This window comes from Sander lucioperca, chromosome 8 (genome assembly GCF_008315115.2).
Source record: "Sander lucioperca isolate FBNREF2018 chromosome 8, SLUC_FBN_1.2, whole genome shotgun sequence".
NCBI classification, from domain to species: Eukaryota; Metazoa; Chordata; class Actinopteri; order Perciformes; family Percidae; genus Sander; species Sander lucioperca.
Window position 1 is genome coordinate 34,477,502 of NC_050180.1, and position 18,068 is coordinate 34,495,569.

The 18,068-nt window shown below is 39.2% G+C and overlaps 1 protein-coding gene and 1 long non-coding RNA gene across 2 annotated transcripts; both read left to right on the forward strand.

The window, feature by feature from the left end:
* The first annotated feature begins 2 nt into the window (after positions 1-2).
* On the forward strand, positions 3-336 carry LOC118495538. Its single transcript, XR_004897988.1, has 2 exons — positions 3-74; positions 115-336. It is a non-coding gene; the product is annotated as an uncharacterized LOC118495538 (long non-coding RNA).
* Positions 337-5,206: 4,870 nt separating this feature from the next.
* On the forward strand, positions 5,207-8,329 carry LOC116064198 (ladderlectin-like). Its single transcript, XM_031319258.2, is given in 7 exon segments — positions 5,207-5,253; positions 5,475-5,531; positions 6,373-6,435; positions 7,049-7,138; positions 7,514-7,648; positions 7,990-8,101; positions 8,198-8,329. Coding segments are annotated over 5 exon segments (468 nt in total). The 5' UTR covers positions 5,207-5,253; positions 5,475-5,531; the 3' UTR covers positions 8,266-8,329.
* Positions 8,330-18,068: the final 9,739 nt, after the last annotated feature.

Here is an 18,068-nt window from a genome sequence, read left to right on the forward strand (position 1 = left end):
CTCATGTGTGTACGTTAAATATGAAGTTCCCTCGAGCAGACGTTAGCTTAGCTTAGCATAAAGACTGGAAACGGGTAAACAGTTAGCTTAGCTTAGCATAGAGAATGGAAACAGCTAGCCTGACTCCGTCCAAAGGTAAACCTACCAGACATGAGTGGTGATGATCTTTTTATCCAAAATGTCCAGATAGAAAATAAAAGTGTATATTTTGTCGGACCTTTCTGTGATACAAGAGGAGAATGCAACTGTAATAACACTTCATAATAACTATTAATAATTCATATAGTCCACTGGTTTAATGAACTGGTTACTTTTTATTCTTAAAACTGATGTGTTGTGTTCTTTATTCAGCTGATATCCTTTACTATATAATCAACTAAGCATTCAAAAATAAAAGACATATTGTCACAAAAACAGTGTCTGCTGCTGACTTTTGATAAGTGTCAAATTATTATATTCTTGTGAGTATTTAATTTTGTTAATAGAACAAGGTTAAGATATGATGAATAGATTAAGTAATACGATAACATTTATTTTAAAGTGTAAGACCACATGAATGTCCTCCTATGGGATAATAAAGTTTACTTTGACTTTTTAAAGTATGAGAGAAAAGGAAAACAAAAGAAGTAAAAGTACCTAAAACCACGTGTTGAAATACTCAGTAGAGAAAATCATGGATTCAAAATATTAAGAAAAACTTAAAAAGTATCAGCATCAAAATATACTTTAACAAAAGTAAAAGTACTTATTTTAAAAGAATGGTCCATTTCATAATTAGATTATTGTGTGAATGCTGATTCAGCAGCATTCACAGTATTATTATTTGATTCTTTATTTATTTCTTCTGTATGTTTTTTTTGGTGGTGTCTAACTTCTGCACACGTTCAGCCACAAGAATCATTCAAATATCAAAATGTTCAACTTTTTAGAGACTGCAGACTGCAAGAGAGGGATTTAAATTGAAAGGGGGTAACTTGAAACTGGGCCATAACTTAAAGTTTTCCTAATCCAGCGTATTGTAATGTGAACAGTTACTTTTTTCACAAATGCACCCTACATATAGTGGCAACTCTCAGACAGCTTGAGAGGTGATTTAACTGTCAAAAGGGTGAAAAACAATCCAAAGCATCAGAATAATATCATCTAACTTTACTGAACGGCTGTGGCTGGAAATGGTAAAAGAAGACATTGTGTACATGAAAAACATGCAAAGCAACTAAATTAATATTATTCAACATATGGCCTAGCCTTTTACAGTTAATTGAATTTAATCAGACATTTTTTCCCCCAGTAACTGCAACAGATTACATTTACCTTTTATAAACTCCGTTACATGTAACTAGTTCCTCCCCAACACAGTTTAAAAGCCAACAGACAGACGTGATGTGTTAGCTCAGGGTCTCCAGCAGAGGGCAGACATGTTGTTTTATAGATCCAGCTGCTGAACCTCTGGATCTGATGATGATTCTGCCTCTCAGTCAAGGGTGGAGGTTTGGTTTCAACATTGATGGGGGGACACATTATAACTGGGGGGTCTGGGGGTCGTCCCTCATAAAATATTGTCTGTCAAATTCTTCATTTCCTGCATTCTGGTGAATTTTGATGCAACAATTTATGGTGCAAATGTCTTTATTTATGTAAAGAAAATTATTATTCTTGTTTACTGTTCTATACTTTCTTCACATTTAAAACATCACACATGTTTTAGGATGATATTTTTTAGGAATCATGTCCATCTCAACAGCTAATCTGTTAGATAATGAGACCTTGTTAAAGCCAGAAGCTCCAAAGTTTAAATCTACATAAATCTGTCTTTACTTTTCACTTCATGTTCTTTAAGCCCCAATGCTGCAAAGTAGACACAGTTATTGTTTTCCATACATGTTTTGAGGAGTACATTTTTCATATTTTTTGAGGGTGACAAATCTACGTCTTCTAAATATTGGGGAGGACATATCCCTGCATCCCCCCTGAAATCTACACCTATGATCTCAGTTGATCAACTCTGTCACACTGCTCACAGCTGGGGCCTGTTGCAGAAAACCAGGATGAGTGATTAAGCCGGGATATTCCAGTTATCCTGGATGAATTTAGCCTTGACTAGGTTGCACAAAAGCAGAGGCACCTAAGTTACCATGGAGATTTATTCTGTGCAGCTAGCCTGCTCCTGACCAGGCTAACAGCCAGGATTTATTAATCCTGGAGCCTTTTCTGATCACTCAGCAGTGATTTTTACCTTATTATTATCAGCCTGCATTAAAATACAACAGGTGCATATTGCTGTTCAGTAAAGCACTGTTATATAAAGTTGTGACCATTATTTTTTTTTATAATTATTCATGTGACAGTTATTGTTACTGTTATATTGCTGTATGAAAACTGCTTGTTGTTAGAAGTTTGATGAATATATTACAGCAGTTGTTGAGATAATTAGAAAAGGCTGATACAGTTGCAAATGTGTTTTAAATAAAGGTGGAAAAGCCCAAAAAGTAAAAAAAGAAATTGTTATAGTGTTGTTGCCCAAGTTCTATGTGAGAATTGTGACGGCCCAGAACCTGTTGCCTTGTGCCTGTGTACTGTTGTCTTTCTTGTGCACTTGCAGGTCCGTGGCTGAGGTCATAATAAGGTAACTGGGAGCACCTGGCCAATAGAGAAGTCAGCTGGAAAAGTCAGCTATAAACTATAGAAATAAAATTAAGCATAATCCCTTTTATTTTGTGTTACAAACAGCTGGTCGAAATGGCAGAGTATTAGACGAAGCCTCAACGACCCCTCAAAAGCACGGGAACGCTATATGGTGAAGCGAGACTGAAGAGAGGGAGCTTTTTTGTTTTGTAAAAGCACAGACTGTGACTGTGTCGTAGCAAAGTTTTCTTGTCTTTGTTTCCTTGTTCCCCTGTATGTGTTTACATACTGACTCTGGTGATGGTGAATACTCAACACATGCACAACTCATTTCACATATGTCAAGGTTTTTAGGATACTTTGATGATTTACACAGGACCATTTAATGAACACTCAATTGAGGAGGATTTAGGATCACACAGTACAGAGTGGGTGCCATCCCAACTCTCTGAAGCTCCTGTCTTCCTGAAGGTGTATTTAAACATCCAACTGGATGGTGTTAAGTTAAGCTAAACTTTCAAAGTAAACAAAGATATTGCCGGTGCCCAAATATCTCAGCACAGACAAAATGTGTTGAGTTTCCTTCTCTGCTGGGTGTTGAACTCTGTCTTATCATTCAGCTGCTACATCTCTCATCATCTATGGAGGCACAAAGTTGAAGTATTCCTCTGCCTGGAGAGGTTATGAGGTTATGCTGGTCACTGGCCTGAATGAGACCTGGGTACCACTGTCTCAATTTACATCATTCATGAACTGGAAATTCCCCCAGATTCATCAGCAAACCTACATGTTTCCTCTCTATGAACATGTTTTAAAAAATCCTTTGTTCTGCATAGAAATTTTATTAATTATAAAAGTTTTTTTTTTTTTTTTTTTTGGCCAGGTTGCTCAGTGGGTAGAGCAGGCGCACCTATACTTGGAGGTTTATGCCTCGATGCAGAGGTCCAGGATTCAAATCCGACCTGTTTCGATTTCCTGCATGTCTTCCCCCTCTCTCTCTCTCTCTCTCTCTCCCCTTCCTCACCTAGCTGTCCTGTCAAATAAATAAAGGCAGAAAAGCCCAAAAAATGATCTTAAAAAAAAAACTTGCTTCACTTGCAGGTCCGTGGCTGAGGTCATAATAAGGTAACTGGGAGCACCTGGCCAATAGAGAAGTCAGCTGGAAAAGTCAGCTATAAACCATAATCCATTTTATTTTGTGTTACAAACAGTTGGTCGAAATGGCAGAGTATTAGACGAAGCCTCAACGACCCCTCAAAAGCACGGGAACGGTATATGGTGAAGCGAGACTGAAGAGAGGGAGCGCCCAGTGGCGTTAGAACAAAGCCGTGACTCAGAGAAATAAAACGTGTTTTCGCCGTTTCATCACTAGAAATGCAACTGTAGCATGATTTTAATATCACTAGCAAACGGAAGTACAAAGAGTCGTTGCTATGGAGTTGATACACCATCTCGTCTCATCTCATTGGTGTGAACTAGCAGGTTTTAGAACGCTGCAGACCGGCCCGTTGCAATAAGTTACAAGTTTCAACTCGTCTCGTCACAAAACTTTGGTCTGAACTGGGCCTAAAACCTAGTTCAGACCAAAGATTAGTGACGAGACAAATTGAAACTTGCAACTGCTTGCAAAGCACGGGTCTGCAGCAGCCTAAAACCTGCTGGTTAACGCCAATGCATAGAGACAAGGTAATGTATCATCTCCATAGCAACAACTCTTTGTACTTCCATTCTAACTTCCGACTCCCAGGCATTTTGTAGCTGGATATATCATTTGTTTTATCTAAATATGAATGTGGATAACGTTAGTGAAATTGAGATGCTTGCTACAGTTACATTTCTAGTGATGAATCGGCGAAAACACACACAGTACTAAGGTACTCTCTCTGCTCAGTCATGTTCTAGCTTGTTCCACTATACGTGTTTTGGGGCACATGATGAACCTGTGTCTATCTGTCATTTCAACCAGTTAACAGTTTGTAACAGATATTAAATGGATTATGGATAATTTCATTTCTATAATTTATAGCTGACTTTAAAAGATGACTTCGCTATTGGATGTTGAAAATAGGTGACGTCCCAAATGTTCTAAAACCAGCCGCTGCGACTTGACCAGCTGAGTCGCAGACGCCACTATCAGCTGGCTTGAACTGAGACGGGCCGGTTCAGACCGCTGCAACTTTTTCTGCGACCTTCTAAAACGGTTTTGTCTTGGCAAATCTTTGGTCTGAACTGGCTTAAGGAGCATCGTCGGCGAAAGTATAGTGATTGTCTGGGTCCGCTGACACATGTAAGAGTGGTCGTGTATTTATGATAACTGTGACCTCTGCCATTAATGTGCAAAGCACGTCGTGGGAAAGGTGATGTCCTGTGTCACGGTGTGGTGAATAAAATAAACACAACGCAGAAGTCCACATGTTAAACACACATTGTTCATTGTATCCAGACACCCTCATACACCTGATCCTGACATTTACACCCTGTTAAATATTGGTTAAATATCAAGTCTCTACCTGCATCATTGCATGAACTGTCAATCATGACTAAGACCACTCCCCTTCCCAAGGTATATTAGTGGCTCTCATTTCACTCCAAAACCAAACCACACCAGGCAGAACAAAGATTATTGATGTGAGTATAATGGACCTTTTCACATTGTATTGTTATCATTATCATTAAAAGATTTGTCTGAAAGTTTGATATATATTTGTTTATGCTAGATTGCAGAGTTTATTCCTGTTGAGTAAAGATAAAATTAAGTACAGATTGTGGATGCATTAATGATGTAAATTAGGTTAAGTTTAACCTAATTATTTTTATTATTGAGTATTTAATAGTATTCAGTAACATAGTAACAGTCATCAGCTTGTTCTTCTCCTCTGTGTCAGCCAATCACCACCTCAGCAAAGGTATTCATATTTCAATTTACTATCACAATTTCATCTATTTATACTTTTAATAATAACTAATCCTATCTTTATCGTGAGGACATTTTGGGGGGAGGGAATGAGTCCCAAGTACAGAAGTTATAGTTCCTCAGGGTCTTTATCGCGAGTGATGGGAGAAGGTAGCGGGAGATTGGCCGGAGAATCGGCGCAGTGGGGGCAGTATTACATTCACTTTACCGCACCATTGTTATAACAAAAGAGAGCTGAGCCAGAAGGCAAAGCTTCCATCGGTCTGTTTCCTTTCCTACCCTCACCTATGGTCATAAAGGCTGGGTCATGACTGAAAGAACGAGATCGCAGGTACAAGAGACTGAAATGGGTTTGCTCAGGAGGGTGGCTGGTGTCTCCTTTAGAGATAGGGTGAGAAGCTCAGTCATCTGTGAGGAACTCGGTGTAGAGCCTCTACTCCTTCGCATTGAAAAGAGCCAGTTGAGGTGTTCCAGGCACGTTCAGCTGGGAGGAGGCCTCTGGGAAGACCCAGGACTAGGTGGAGGGATTATATCTCCAACCTGGCCTGGGAACGCCTCGGGATCCCCCAGTCACAGTTGGCTAATGAGGTTTGGGAAAAGAAAGTTTGGGGTCCCCTGCTGGAGCTGCTGCCCCCACGACCTGACCCCATAAAGCGGATGACGATGCATAATCTATCAAATATTAAACCATATCTATATCATATAATACACTTATAACTAGCAGGATACTTTCATTTGATAAATGGCTTGTTAATGATCAGTTGCAGTCATTCATTGTCTGCCATTATTTCCTTGTCTGCAGTTTGTTGACTTTGTGAAACGTCTTTCCACAGATGGCATCAGTCTTTCCGTTTGCTTTGTTGCTCTGTTTGTCCAGTGGACTGTTGACTGCATATGTAAGTACACTCTTAAGAAATAAATCACTAAAATAACAGAAAAAGATCTGGCAGCTCATTACCCTGATTTTGTCCCATAATTAAAAACTGATATTTGGTGTTTGGTGTAGCTACAGTAAAAATACATTTTCTGTTAATTTTAAACAGTTTTTAATAAACAATTTACAATATTCACTTTTGGGTAAATGTCGGCTCTGTTCGGCAGATGTTATTGCACATATAGATACAAATGCTCATATAATGATGCTAATTACTCATGGTTATGTTAACTTGCTGGTTGTGCTGTTTGCAGCACATTAAAGTCAACTGCAAATTGTTCATTGTTAATTCTGCTACTGATAAGCTTCAATTTTTCATTTTTTTCAATAATAGTGGGACTCATTAATGTGCATTAAAAATTGTGAGCTGATAAAATAAGAACCATATTCGTATAACATCTAAAGCTAAATGTAGCTCTTAATTGGTAAGTTAGATGGTGATTAACACTAAACAGTAGAAAATCAGTCCAGTCTCCCCAACCGTAAATGTCATTGGCTGTTAAAGAACAATCCCATAAATGAACAGTTGTCGATATAGATTAGTCTGATTGTTTTTGGCTTGTTTGTTCATACAGGGTGAAGCTTGCTGTCCTCCTGGTTGGACTCAGTTTGGCTCTCGCTGTTTCGCTTTCTACATCCAGACAAAGACCTGGATCGATGCAGAGGTACAGCAGTTCTTTCTATCATAATACATGTATGCTAAATACCAATGTACTCTAATACTTTACTGCAGTAACACTACTAATACCACATCATTAGAAAAAAGATCAAAACACTCCCGAGACCCATTGATACCGATGATACTTACACATACATACTTACATACTTTTATTTAGGTAACATTTTCAATGCAGGACTTTTACTGAGTATTTTTACAGTGTAGTATTAGTACTTTTACTTCAGGAAAGGATCTGAATACTTTTTCCACACCACTGATTAAAAGTATTAAAATGTCCCCCTGTGACTGTAAAACTGTTAATGATGTGATTATGTTTTGTTTCTTTCTAAACATTTTAAACTGATTATATTGTCTCCATTAGACCTTCTGCCAGACCGCTGGTGGGACTCTGGCTTCCATCCACTCAGATGCGGAATATGCATTCATCAAAGACTACATTTTCCAAGTGACCGGTAAACCGACAACTTAGTGGATCGGAGGCTTTGACGCAGTGAAGGTGAGACTTTTATCATCACACAGGAAGTGCTGAAGCCTGTTTCTCAGCCTGTTATCATGAACTATTCGTACATATAGTTGTGAAAAGTAAACCTCTGTAATCTGTATGTATTCCACGTATTTATTACTGTCAGCAGCACATTGACTGCTGCTGTATGAGAGCGTGAAGATCCTCGTAGGGAGGAGGGCGGGGGTTGTTAAGGACAAAACACAAGACTTTCACGCAGTTTCCACTTGGGTTGTTGTAAAAAATAAGGAGGATCCTCTTGTGGCCTGAATGAGTATTACAACAACATGAACTCTTGATTTTACTTCCACTTTAAACCAATCTTTCTCCTCCAGGAGGGTATGTGGTTGTGGTCTGATGGATCCCAATTCAACTACAAAGGATGGGGTGCGGGGGAGCCTAACAACTGTTGTGGAGGGGAGAACTGTCTTATGATGAACTGGAGAGGTAAAAAATTACATTAAAAAATATTGTTGTATGTTGCACTTTTAAATATAAACGTTAAATGTAATCAGTTACATTGGTTGGAAAATCTCTCTACAGACAGTTGGAACGACTTGGCTTGTAACAACCAGGCTCCTTTCGTGTGCTCCAAGAACCTGTGTGTGTAACTCTAACCCACCATCATGATGCCTCTACAGCTCATCTATAATCTCTATCATTGATTCTCTTTCAGTTTGTTCAGCAGACAGAAACAGCTCTCTGCTGACAGATGACTCACTTTCACTTGTTTATTATCTGAAGAGTTAGGGAACAGTTCACATTTGGGTTTAAAATTAGACAGAAACTGGCTCACTGAGCTGGACAAAAACAAATCAGTAATTGGACTTTGAATCTACAGTAAATAACACAAAATGAAATACAGAAAACATTTGAATACTCACAGATCTTTTCCATTTTAGTTTACTGAATATTATCTGTTATGAACAGCGCTCAGTCATCTGATAAAATATTAACAAATTAATTAGATTTCTCTCTGACAGTTATTGTTAAGATCAATACAACTCTCATGTGTGTATGCTAAATATGAAGTTCCCTCGAGCAGACGTTAGCTTAGCTTAGCAGAAAGACTGGAAACAGCTAGCCTGACTCCGTCCAAAGGTAAACCTACCAGACATGAGTGGTGATGATCTTTTCATCCAAAATGTCCAGATAGAAAATAAAAGTGTATATTTTGTCGGACCTTTCTGTGATACAAGAGGAGAATGCAACTGTAATAACACTTCATAATAACTATTAATAATTCATATAGTCCACTGGTTTAATGAACTGGTTACTTTTTATTCCTAAAACTGATGTGTTCTTTATTCATCTGATTTCCTTTACTATATAATCAACTAAGCATTCAAAAATAAAAGACATATTGTCACAAAAACAGTGTCTGGTCCTGACTTATTGATTAGTGTCAAATTATTATATTCTTGTGAGTATTTAATTACGTTAATACAACAAGGTTAAAATACTCATCCAAACTACAAATAAACTCATTGATGAATAGATTAAGTAATAAGATAACGTTTATTTTGTAAGACTACATGAATGTCCTCCTATGGGATAATGTATATAGAAATACTCAGTTATTAGAGAAAATCATGGATTCAACATATAAATAAAAAAAACAAAGTATCAGCATCAAAATATACTTCAACAAAAGTAAAAGTACTTATTAAAAAGAATGGTTTCAGCAGCATTCACAGTATTATTATTTGATTCTTTATTTTGATCTTCTGTATGTTTTTTTTGGTGGTGTCTTACTTTTGCACACGTTCAGCCACAAGAACCATTCAAATATCAAAATGTTCAACTTTTTAGAGACTGGAAGACTCTAGACTGCAGACTGCAAGAGAGGGATTTAACTTGAAAAGGGGGCATAACTTAAAGTTGTCCTAATCCAGAGTACTGTAATCTGAATTGTCTATGCATAGAATGATAAACTCCGAGCAGCAGTTGTTGGTTGTATTCAGCTGCTACAGAGCTCCAGGACGCCGGCTACCAGCGGCAGTTGTTTAGCCGCCAAAAAGTGACTGTGAGCCGGCTACAGGCACCGCCAGATGACCGTCCTTTCAGGGGTCATGGTAGTGGAGTCAAGCCAGAAAAAGTGAGCGTAATGCAGTGATGACAAAAACTCGTTAAAGCTGCATTGTGTAAGAATTCCTCCCATCTAGCGGTGAAATTGTATATGACAACCAACTGAATATTACTCGCTAGCTCTTCTCATTCTGAGCACGTTTCAACTGCTACGGTGGCTGAACCCAAAATGAACTCTTAGTATCTCCATCGTTTACACGCAGCTGTTCTAGCCACTCCAATATTAACTTTGGTCTTGTTGCTTTGCCTGTCAAGTTGTCGTTTTAATTCGCTTTTTGCCTCCCGGCTGGCATTCGTCATGGTGCCACTGAGTGTAAAAGTGCGAAAGGCGGAGGTATGTCCATCATTGGCTAAGGTATTTTAAAGATGGAGGCGCTACATGCTGGCTGTCATTCAAGCGACTCGCCTGTATGTATTCTGAATGATTCTGAATGGCAGATTCTACGCTTACGAGAATACTTTGATTAGTTGGTGGAAGTAATTACACATGAATGAGCACATATTTGGGAGAGAACAAAGGGGTTTTTCCTAAGAATCAACTCCAAAAATTACATAATGTAACTTTAATTTTAGGAAAAAAGATCAGATTTGTATTAAAACACTCCCGGAGAAAGAACAGCGTTTCCTGGGTGAAAGTATTTTGTTTTCACCACAAAGTGAACTCCTCTCTCCAGCTTCAAAGCTCTGTGTTTTATGTTTACACCACGTTGTGCTATTTCATTTTGAGGTTATTTTTCATTGGATATTGAAGGTAATAAATAAGTGTTTTGGCATACACATGGCACTTATTCAATGGTTTTAGAGAGGGATTTCATTCTTGCACATTTTGTTTTGTTGTTTATGACCAAACCCCCCACCCTACATATAGTGGCAACTCTCAGACAGCTTGAGAGGTGATTTAACTGTCAAAAGGGTGAAAACCAATCCAAAGCATCAGAATAATAGCATCTAACTTTACTGAACGGCTGTTACTGGAAATGACAAAAGAAGACATTGTGCACATGAAAATCATGCAAAGGAACTAAATTAATATTATTCAACATATGGCCTAGCCTTTTACAGAAAATATTCACATCTAACTCCCAATGTAATCATGAACATTTTCACAGTTAACTGTAATTTAATCAGACATGTTTTTCCCAGTAACTGTAACAGATTACATTTACCTTTACTAACTCCGTTACATGTAACTAGTTCCTCCCCAACACTGTTTAAAAGCCAACAGACAGACGGTGATGTGTTAGGTCAGGGTCTCCAGCAGAGGGCAGACATGTTGTTTTATAGATCCAGCTGCTGAACCTCTGGATCTGATGATGTTTCTGCCTCTCAGTCAGGGGTGGAGGTTTGGTTTCAACATTGATGGGGGGGGACACATTATAACTGGGGGGTCTGGGGGTCGTCGCTCATAAAATATTGTCTGCCAAACTCTTCATTTCCTGCATTCTGGTGAATTTTGATGCAACAATTTATGGTGCAAATGTCTTTATTTATGTAAAAGAAATGATTATTCTCCTTTATTGTTCAAAACTTTCTTTCATTCAAAACATCACACGTGTTTCAGGATCTGTTATTTTAGGAATCATGTCCATCTCAACAACTAATCTGTTAGAGAATGAGACCTTGTTAGAGCCAGAAGCTCCAAAGTTTAAATCTACATATATCTGTCTTTATTTTGCACTTCATGTTCTTTAACCCCCGATGCTGCAAAGTAGACACAGTTATTGTTTTCCGTACATATTTTGAGCCCCCTCAACGGTTATTTTTACCTCTTTTGGGGAGTGGGTTCTTTCATATTTTTTGAGGGAGACAAATCTACGTCTTCCAAATATTGTGGGGGGGACATACCACTGCATCCCCCCTGAAATCTACACCTCCCTGTCTCTTTGCTGTTTTGTGTCTTTTTATGATTGTTTCTGTCTCTTTCAGCTCTTTTTTGTGTCTTAAGAGTAATACGGCTGCACAATATATTGTTTTTTTTTTTTATATCGTCATTGCGATATCAACTTGCGCAATAGAGATAGATAGATGTTTATTGTCATTGTACAATAAAAATCTGTTCAGAAGCACTTCATCAGTGTGCATACAATTTGTATAAATATAACAAAGTAAGTCAATACAACACAGACAAAGGCAACTAGAAAAAAATATGAATGAAAGCAAATTATATACATATTTTAAATAGTAAAAGAACTTTTTGAAAACCTTTAAAACAGTTGTTAATGTAAGTTAGCAGCATAAAACGATTTGTGCAAAACAGCGTTCAGCATTCAAGTTCTTTTAGTCTTTGGAAGTGAGTGTGTGTGTGTGTGTGTGTGTGTGCGTGTGTGTGTGTGTGTGTGTGTGTGTGTGTGTGTGTGTGTGTGTGTGTGTGTGTGTGTGGGGGGGGGGGCAGTGGCTACACTTTTATATTTCATTGCTCTGTACCCACTCTCTGAGGGGAGGGGTGAGAACAGGCAGTGTCCAGGGTGAGATGGGTCCTTTATTATACAGCTGGCTTTCTTTTTCAGTCGTCGGTATAGATGTCCTGCAGAGAGTGGGATGTTCAGTACACCTTGACCAGCTGAAATCTATCATCACTTCCTTGGTCTTAGTTTTTAAGGTCTAGGTTGTTATGCTGACACCACTGAGCCAGATGTTGTACCTCATCTCTGTAGGCTGTTTTTCAGCTGATTTGTTTTAAATGTTATTGCTCTGTACCCACTCTCTGGAGAATCCATGGTGAGATGGGTCCTTCATAATACAGCTGGCTTTCTTTTTCGGTCGGCCTGTGTAGAAGTCCCGCAGAGAGTGGGATGTTCAGTACACCCTGACCGGCTGAAATCTATCATCACCTCCTTGGTCTCAGTTGTCAAAGTCTAGGTTGTTAAGTCCAACTACGGTGGTGTCGTCCGCAAATTTGATGTGGGGTTGGAACCAGGGGCATAGCCATGATTTCAGAAACGAGGGAGGCAGATTGTTCAGGAGGAGGATTTTTGTTGAAAGATCCTCTACCATTTGTCTCTCTAAATCATGGATTCCAACTAGCCAACATTTCATTTATGACTGATGGAAACACCCATATATCCATAAACTGTTCCAAAGTTTTTTACTGCCACATCTCGCCCAATGAGAGACCTGCTAACATTTAACTAGTGTAATTTAGTGTTTGATTTAGTGTAGGGGGGGTCTGGGGGTATGCCTCCCCAGAGATATGTTTGGCCGTAATAGCCCAAATTTGGTGGCCTCATGCACATTCTAATGCCACTATTCCATCATATACACTGATCTTTATTATTGCATATTTAAATGAGTTTTCCACTCTATATTTTTGAAAACATTTTTAAAATATATTATTTTTTTATTGCCTACATCTATATGAGTCTATCAATCAACTGACCCATACTGAGTAACATGCACACACGCCTACTTATGGTGCGTTCAAATCAACTCAGCCGTGTTGTACGTGTGTGTTGTAAGCTCAAGTCGCTCAGTTTTTGGATCAGTTTGTATGGGAGTATTGTATTAAAAGCTGAACTAAAGTCAACAGACAGCATTCTTACATATGTGTTCTGATGTTCCAGGTGTGTTAGCGCTGAGTGGAGAGCTGATGTAACTGCATCATCTGTTCATCTGTTGGTCTGATATGCAAACTGATGTTTATCAAGATCAGCAGGGATGGTAGCCTTTATGTGGGGAAGGATCAGTCTTTCAAAACACCTGGCAATGATGGGGGTAAGAGAAACTGGTCTAACAACATAAACACATTGTGAAAGATACTCATTATAACTATGATATTTTAGTTATTCAAAAGAAAATATCAGCAGAAAACTGCACTTTAAAATGTAACTGTCATTCTTTTTTTAGTGCTGCCTTTTATATTCAATTCATTGTTAATTTTTTTCAATAAAAGAAAGTTGGAAATTATTTCCTTTGTTTGGTGTTACGAAATGTACGTTTCAGTGACAAACGGGACAAGAACAGGACATGAACCCTGGTCTCCTGGGTGAAAGTCCTGTGTTATTTGACCAATCCCCCCAAAACCCTCAAAGAGCTTCTTTTATCATTGTCTATGTGTGTAGAATCCACCTTACTTCCCCTCAGTTGGCAAACCACTCAAACCAGTCATGTGTTCAGCAGGGATGCATGTGAGTTTTATCTGTTTAAACATGCCAACACGGATATAATATTCCTGTTGGCGTGTTTAAACATGCCAAACAAAACTCACACTGAGGACAAGTTGGTTTTGTAAAAGCACAGACTGTGACTGTGTCGTAGCAAAGTTTTCTTGTCTTTGGTTCCTTGTTTCCCTGTATGTGTTTACATACTGACTCTGGTTATGGTGAATACTCTTAAGGAAAAACTCAGGAGCGGCACAACTCATTTCACATATGTCAAGGTTTTTGGGAGACTTTCATGATTTACACAAGAGCATTTAAACATGAAAGGAAAGGAGCATAAACACTCAATTGAGGAGGATTTAGGATCACACAGTACAGTGTTGGTGCCATCCCAACTCTCTGAAGCTCCTGTCTTCCTGAAGGTGTATTTAAACATCCAACTGGATGGCGTTAAGTTTAGTTAAACCTTCAAAGTAAACAAAGATATTGCCGTGCCCAGATATCTCATTACATACAAACTTGGTTGAGTTTACTTTTCTCTATGGCCTTGGCAGGGTGACCAGCTCTGTCTTATCATACAGCTGCTACATGTCTCATCATCTATGGAGGGACAAAGTTGAAGTATTCCTCTGCCTGGAGAGGTTATGAGGTTATGTTGGTCACTGACCTGAATGAGACCTGGGTACCACTGTCTCAATTTACATCATTCATGAGCTGGAAATTCCCCCAGATTCATCAGCAAACCTACATGTACGTCTCTATGAACATGTTTTAAAAAATCCTTTCATCAGCCGTCTTCTGATGATGTTGGCATAGAAATTTTATTAATAATAAAACCTTTTTTTGATAGTGTTGTCGCCCAAGTTCTATGTGAGAACTGTGACGGCCCAGAACCTGTTGCCTTGTGCCTGTGTACTGTTGTCTTTCTTGTGCACGTCTGTGGCTGAGGTCTTACCAAGGTAACTGGGAGCACCTGGCCAGTCCTCCCAATCTATTTAACCCCTGGTTATAAAAAAACATCGAAAAACGACAAAAACATTGTGACTGCTGCTGACTAACCCTAACCTGAGCAGAGGGAGCGGCATTAAAACAAAGTAGTGAATTACAGAAATAAAACCTTTCTTCTGTTTTGTCTCTACTATAAATGCAGCTGTAGCACTTTAATAGTATTTCACTATCACTTACTTATCTTATACAGTGTGTTGCAACTCTGATTTAACACGAGTTAAACCGCAGCCAATGAAGACAGACTCACACTTCGTCATTGACATGCTGGTGAAAACTGTGAATAAAGACATCACAAAAAATACTCTAGTATTAGTAGTACTCTATTCCCCTAACTAAACATACTTTTTAACATAATCGTCACTGATATATAATCTCTAACATGTTCACTGTCAAATAAATACATTTAGGGCATTGCCTCTATGATACTTTCAGTGGATGCACACAGATTGAGGTAAGAACATGCACTGCCTGTCTGCTGTAAACAGGACCTGGCGGAACCGGAAGTACTACAACAGGAAGTGACATCATGGTAAGACAATATAAAAACGACACAATATGAAATCTATTATTAACTCTACTTTTCAACTGCAAATAATTATTAACACATTATTTATAGAAAATACCATAAAGGCAACACACTCCCTGCCTGACCAATGTGAGGTCACTATGAATTTGCAGGAGTCCAGAACATTAGTCTCTAAATCAGTCTTTGGGTAGAAGTAGAGCAATTTCTGCATTTGGTCTGAGAAATATTTTTACATTGTCTTGGTCAGTCAGTCTTCACCTCGAGCTTTCTTAAATGACCATCCTTTCCAGGGAGCGTAGCGGTGATCCTGGCCATAGGCCAGCAGTTGCATGCGGTCTGTCTTTGTTGCAAGGGAAAGTAAGCATTCACAGCTCCAATGAGTCCAGAACTGGTTGGCAGGAGCCTGAATTTGTCTCCATTGACTTGTGTACAGGTCCTTGTCCAAGAATTCTCCAGGAGGTGGTGGAACTCATGTCTTCTGTGTAAAGCCCAGTTCAGACCAAAGATACGAGACGAGTTGAAACTTGCAACTATTTGCGTTCTAAAACCTGCCAGTTCACACCAATGAGATGAGATGAGATGAGACGAGACGGTGTATGATCTCAATAACAACGACTCTTTGTACTTCCGTTCTAACTTCTGACTTCCAGGCTTTTTGTAGCTAGATATCTCATTTGTTGCGTCTAAGTATGAACGTGGATAATGTTAGTGAAAGTGAGATGCTTGCTACAGTTACATTTCTAGTGATGAAAAGGCAAAAACCCGTTTTATTTCTCTGACTGACATGTTTGTCCTAGGCACTCCCTCAAATCAGTCACTCTCTAGCTCGCTCTACCATACGTGCTTTCGGGCGCATGTTGAGCCTCCGTCTATATGCCATTTCAACCAGTTTTATTTATTTAGTTTTTAGCTGACTTTCCAAGATGAATTTGTTATTAGCTGTGGAAACAGGTGAGTCGAGCTGAGACGGGCCGGTTCAGACCACTGCAACTTTTCTCTGCAACCTTCTAAAACAGTTTTGTCTCGTTGCGGATTGTCTGGGTCCGCTGACAAAGGTAGGAGTGGTCATGCATTTATGTTAGCTGTGACCTCTGCCATTAATGTGCATTTACAATACAATACAATACATTAAAGCAGCCATATTATGCTCATTTTCAGGTTCATAATTGTATTTTAATGTTGTACCAGAATAGGTTTACATGGCTTAATTTTCAAAAAACACCATATTTTAGTTGTACTGCACCGCTCTCTCTCACTGCTGCAGCTCCTCTTTTCAGCTGGTCTCTGTTTTAGCTACAGAGTGAGACCTCTTTCCTTCTTCTTCTTCTGTACTATCTTTGATTGCACTGCACATGCCCAGTAGCTCAGATGTAGATCATGTCAGCTAGCTAGCTCCATAGACAGTAAAAGAAAGGCTGTTTCTACAACTTCATTCAGTTACAAGGCAGGATTAGCTGGGAGACTTCTAAATGAGGGCGCACATGGAAGTAGTTCTTTTGTAGATTATGGTGAACTTGTGTGTGTTGTAGCAGTACTTTGTTATTGAGAACGAGGTAGCATGCTAGCGTTAGCATGCTAGCGTTAGCATTAGTGTTAGCATGCTAACGCTAATGCTACGAGCTAATGGTTGCGGTTAGCCTGCTCGTTTCGGCTTGTGACGTCACAAGCCGTGCCGATTTTGAACAGCTCACCCAGAGACTGAAGGCAGGACACATTCAGAAACTGTATCTCACTCTAAACAGCATGGATGGATTTTTTTCAAAGTTTGTATGAGTGTGGAAGCACCAGAGACACAACATAACACCCCAAATCCCAGAAAAAGTGATTTTTTCATAATATGGGCACTTTAAGCCCCACATACGTAAAAGGAGGGCAGGTTAGGATGCGTTCAGGTGGCAGGTCCGCCGTGCGTTGCGTACTGGATTGATTAGCGCCTTGCCTCCAAGGATCCATAATCCTGCTGCCTTAATCGCTCCTTCCGTCAAGTGACAGCATTGTTTTTTCACATGCTCATGATGATGTCGGGTGAGCAGTACAGAGATGTGACTATCCTTGGACAGACTTTTTGGGTTCTTTTCTGCAGTTGCAAGGTCGGAGTGCTTTAGTCGGCCTCCAACACAAATGAGATCGTCTTCCAAGGTTGGGCTGAGTTTCTGCAAGTGGCTGTTTCTGGATACAGCTTTGTTTGCCTGGAGGGGTGACGGTTCTTTGGCAAAAGCTGTGCTTTGTGTGGCTTTAAGGATAAAATTCCTTGCTTGGGCCATTTCAATTTGTGTGTTTGTGGGATCTTGCCATGTGAACCAGGAATGTACTCTTCTCACTAAAGAGGTAAAGGTGGAGAAGTGTTGGAAGTGGTCAGAGGTAAGTATTGTTCTCCCAGGTAAGTAGCACAGGTTTGTACTTGTGGTCGGATATTCATGTTTGTCACCAGGTATGTTTTCACCGTATATCGTATTGCTTTATATTGTTAAAGCCAATTTTTAATGCCTCTTTTGTAATCCCGTTTGGGAGAGAAGCTTGAGCAGGCTGTTCAATTCAATTCAATTCAATTTTATTTATAGTATCAAATCACAGATAACAAGAGTTATCTCGAGACACTTTACAGATAGAGTAGGTCTAGACCACACTCTATAATTTATAAAGCCCCAACAATTCAAGTAGTTCCCCCAAGAGCAAGCATTCAGTGCGACAGTGG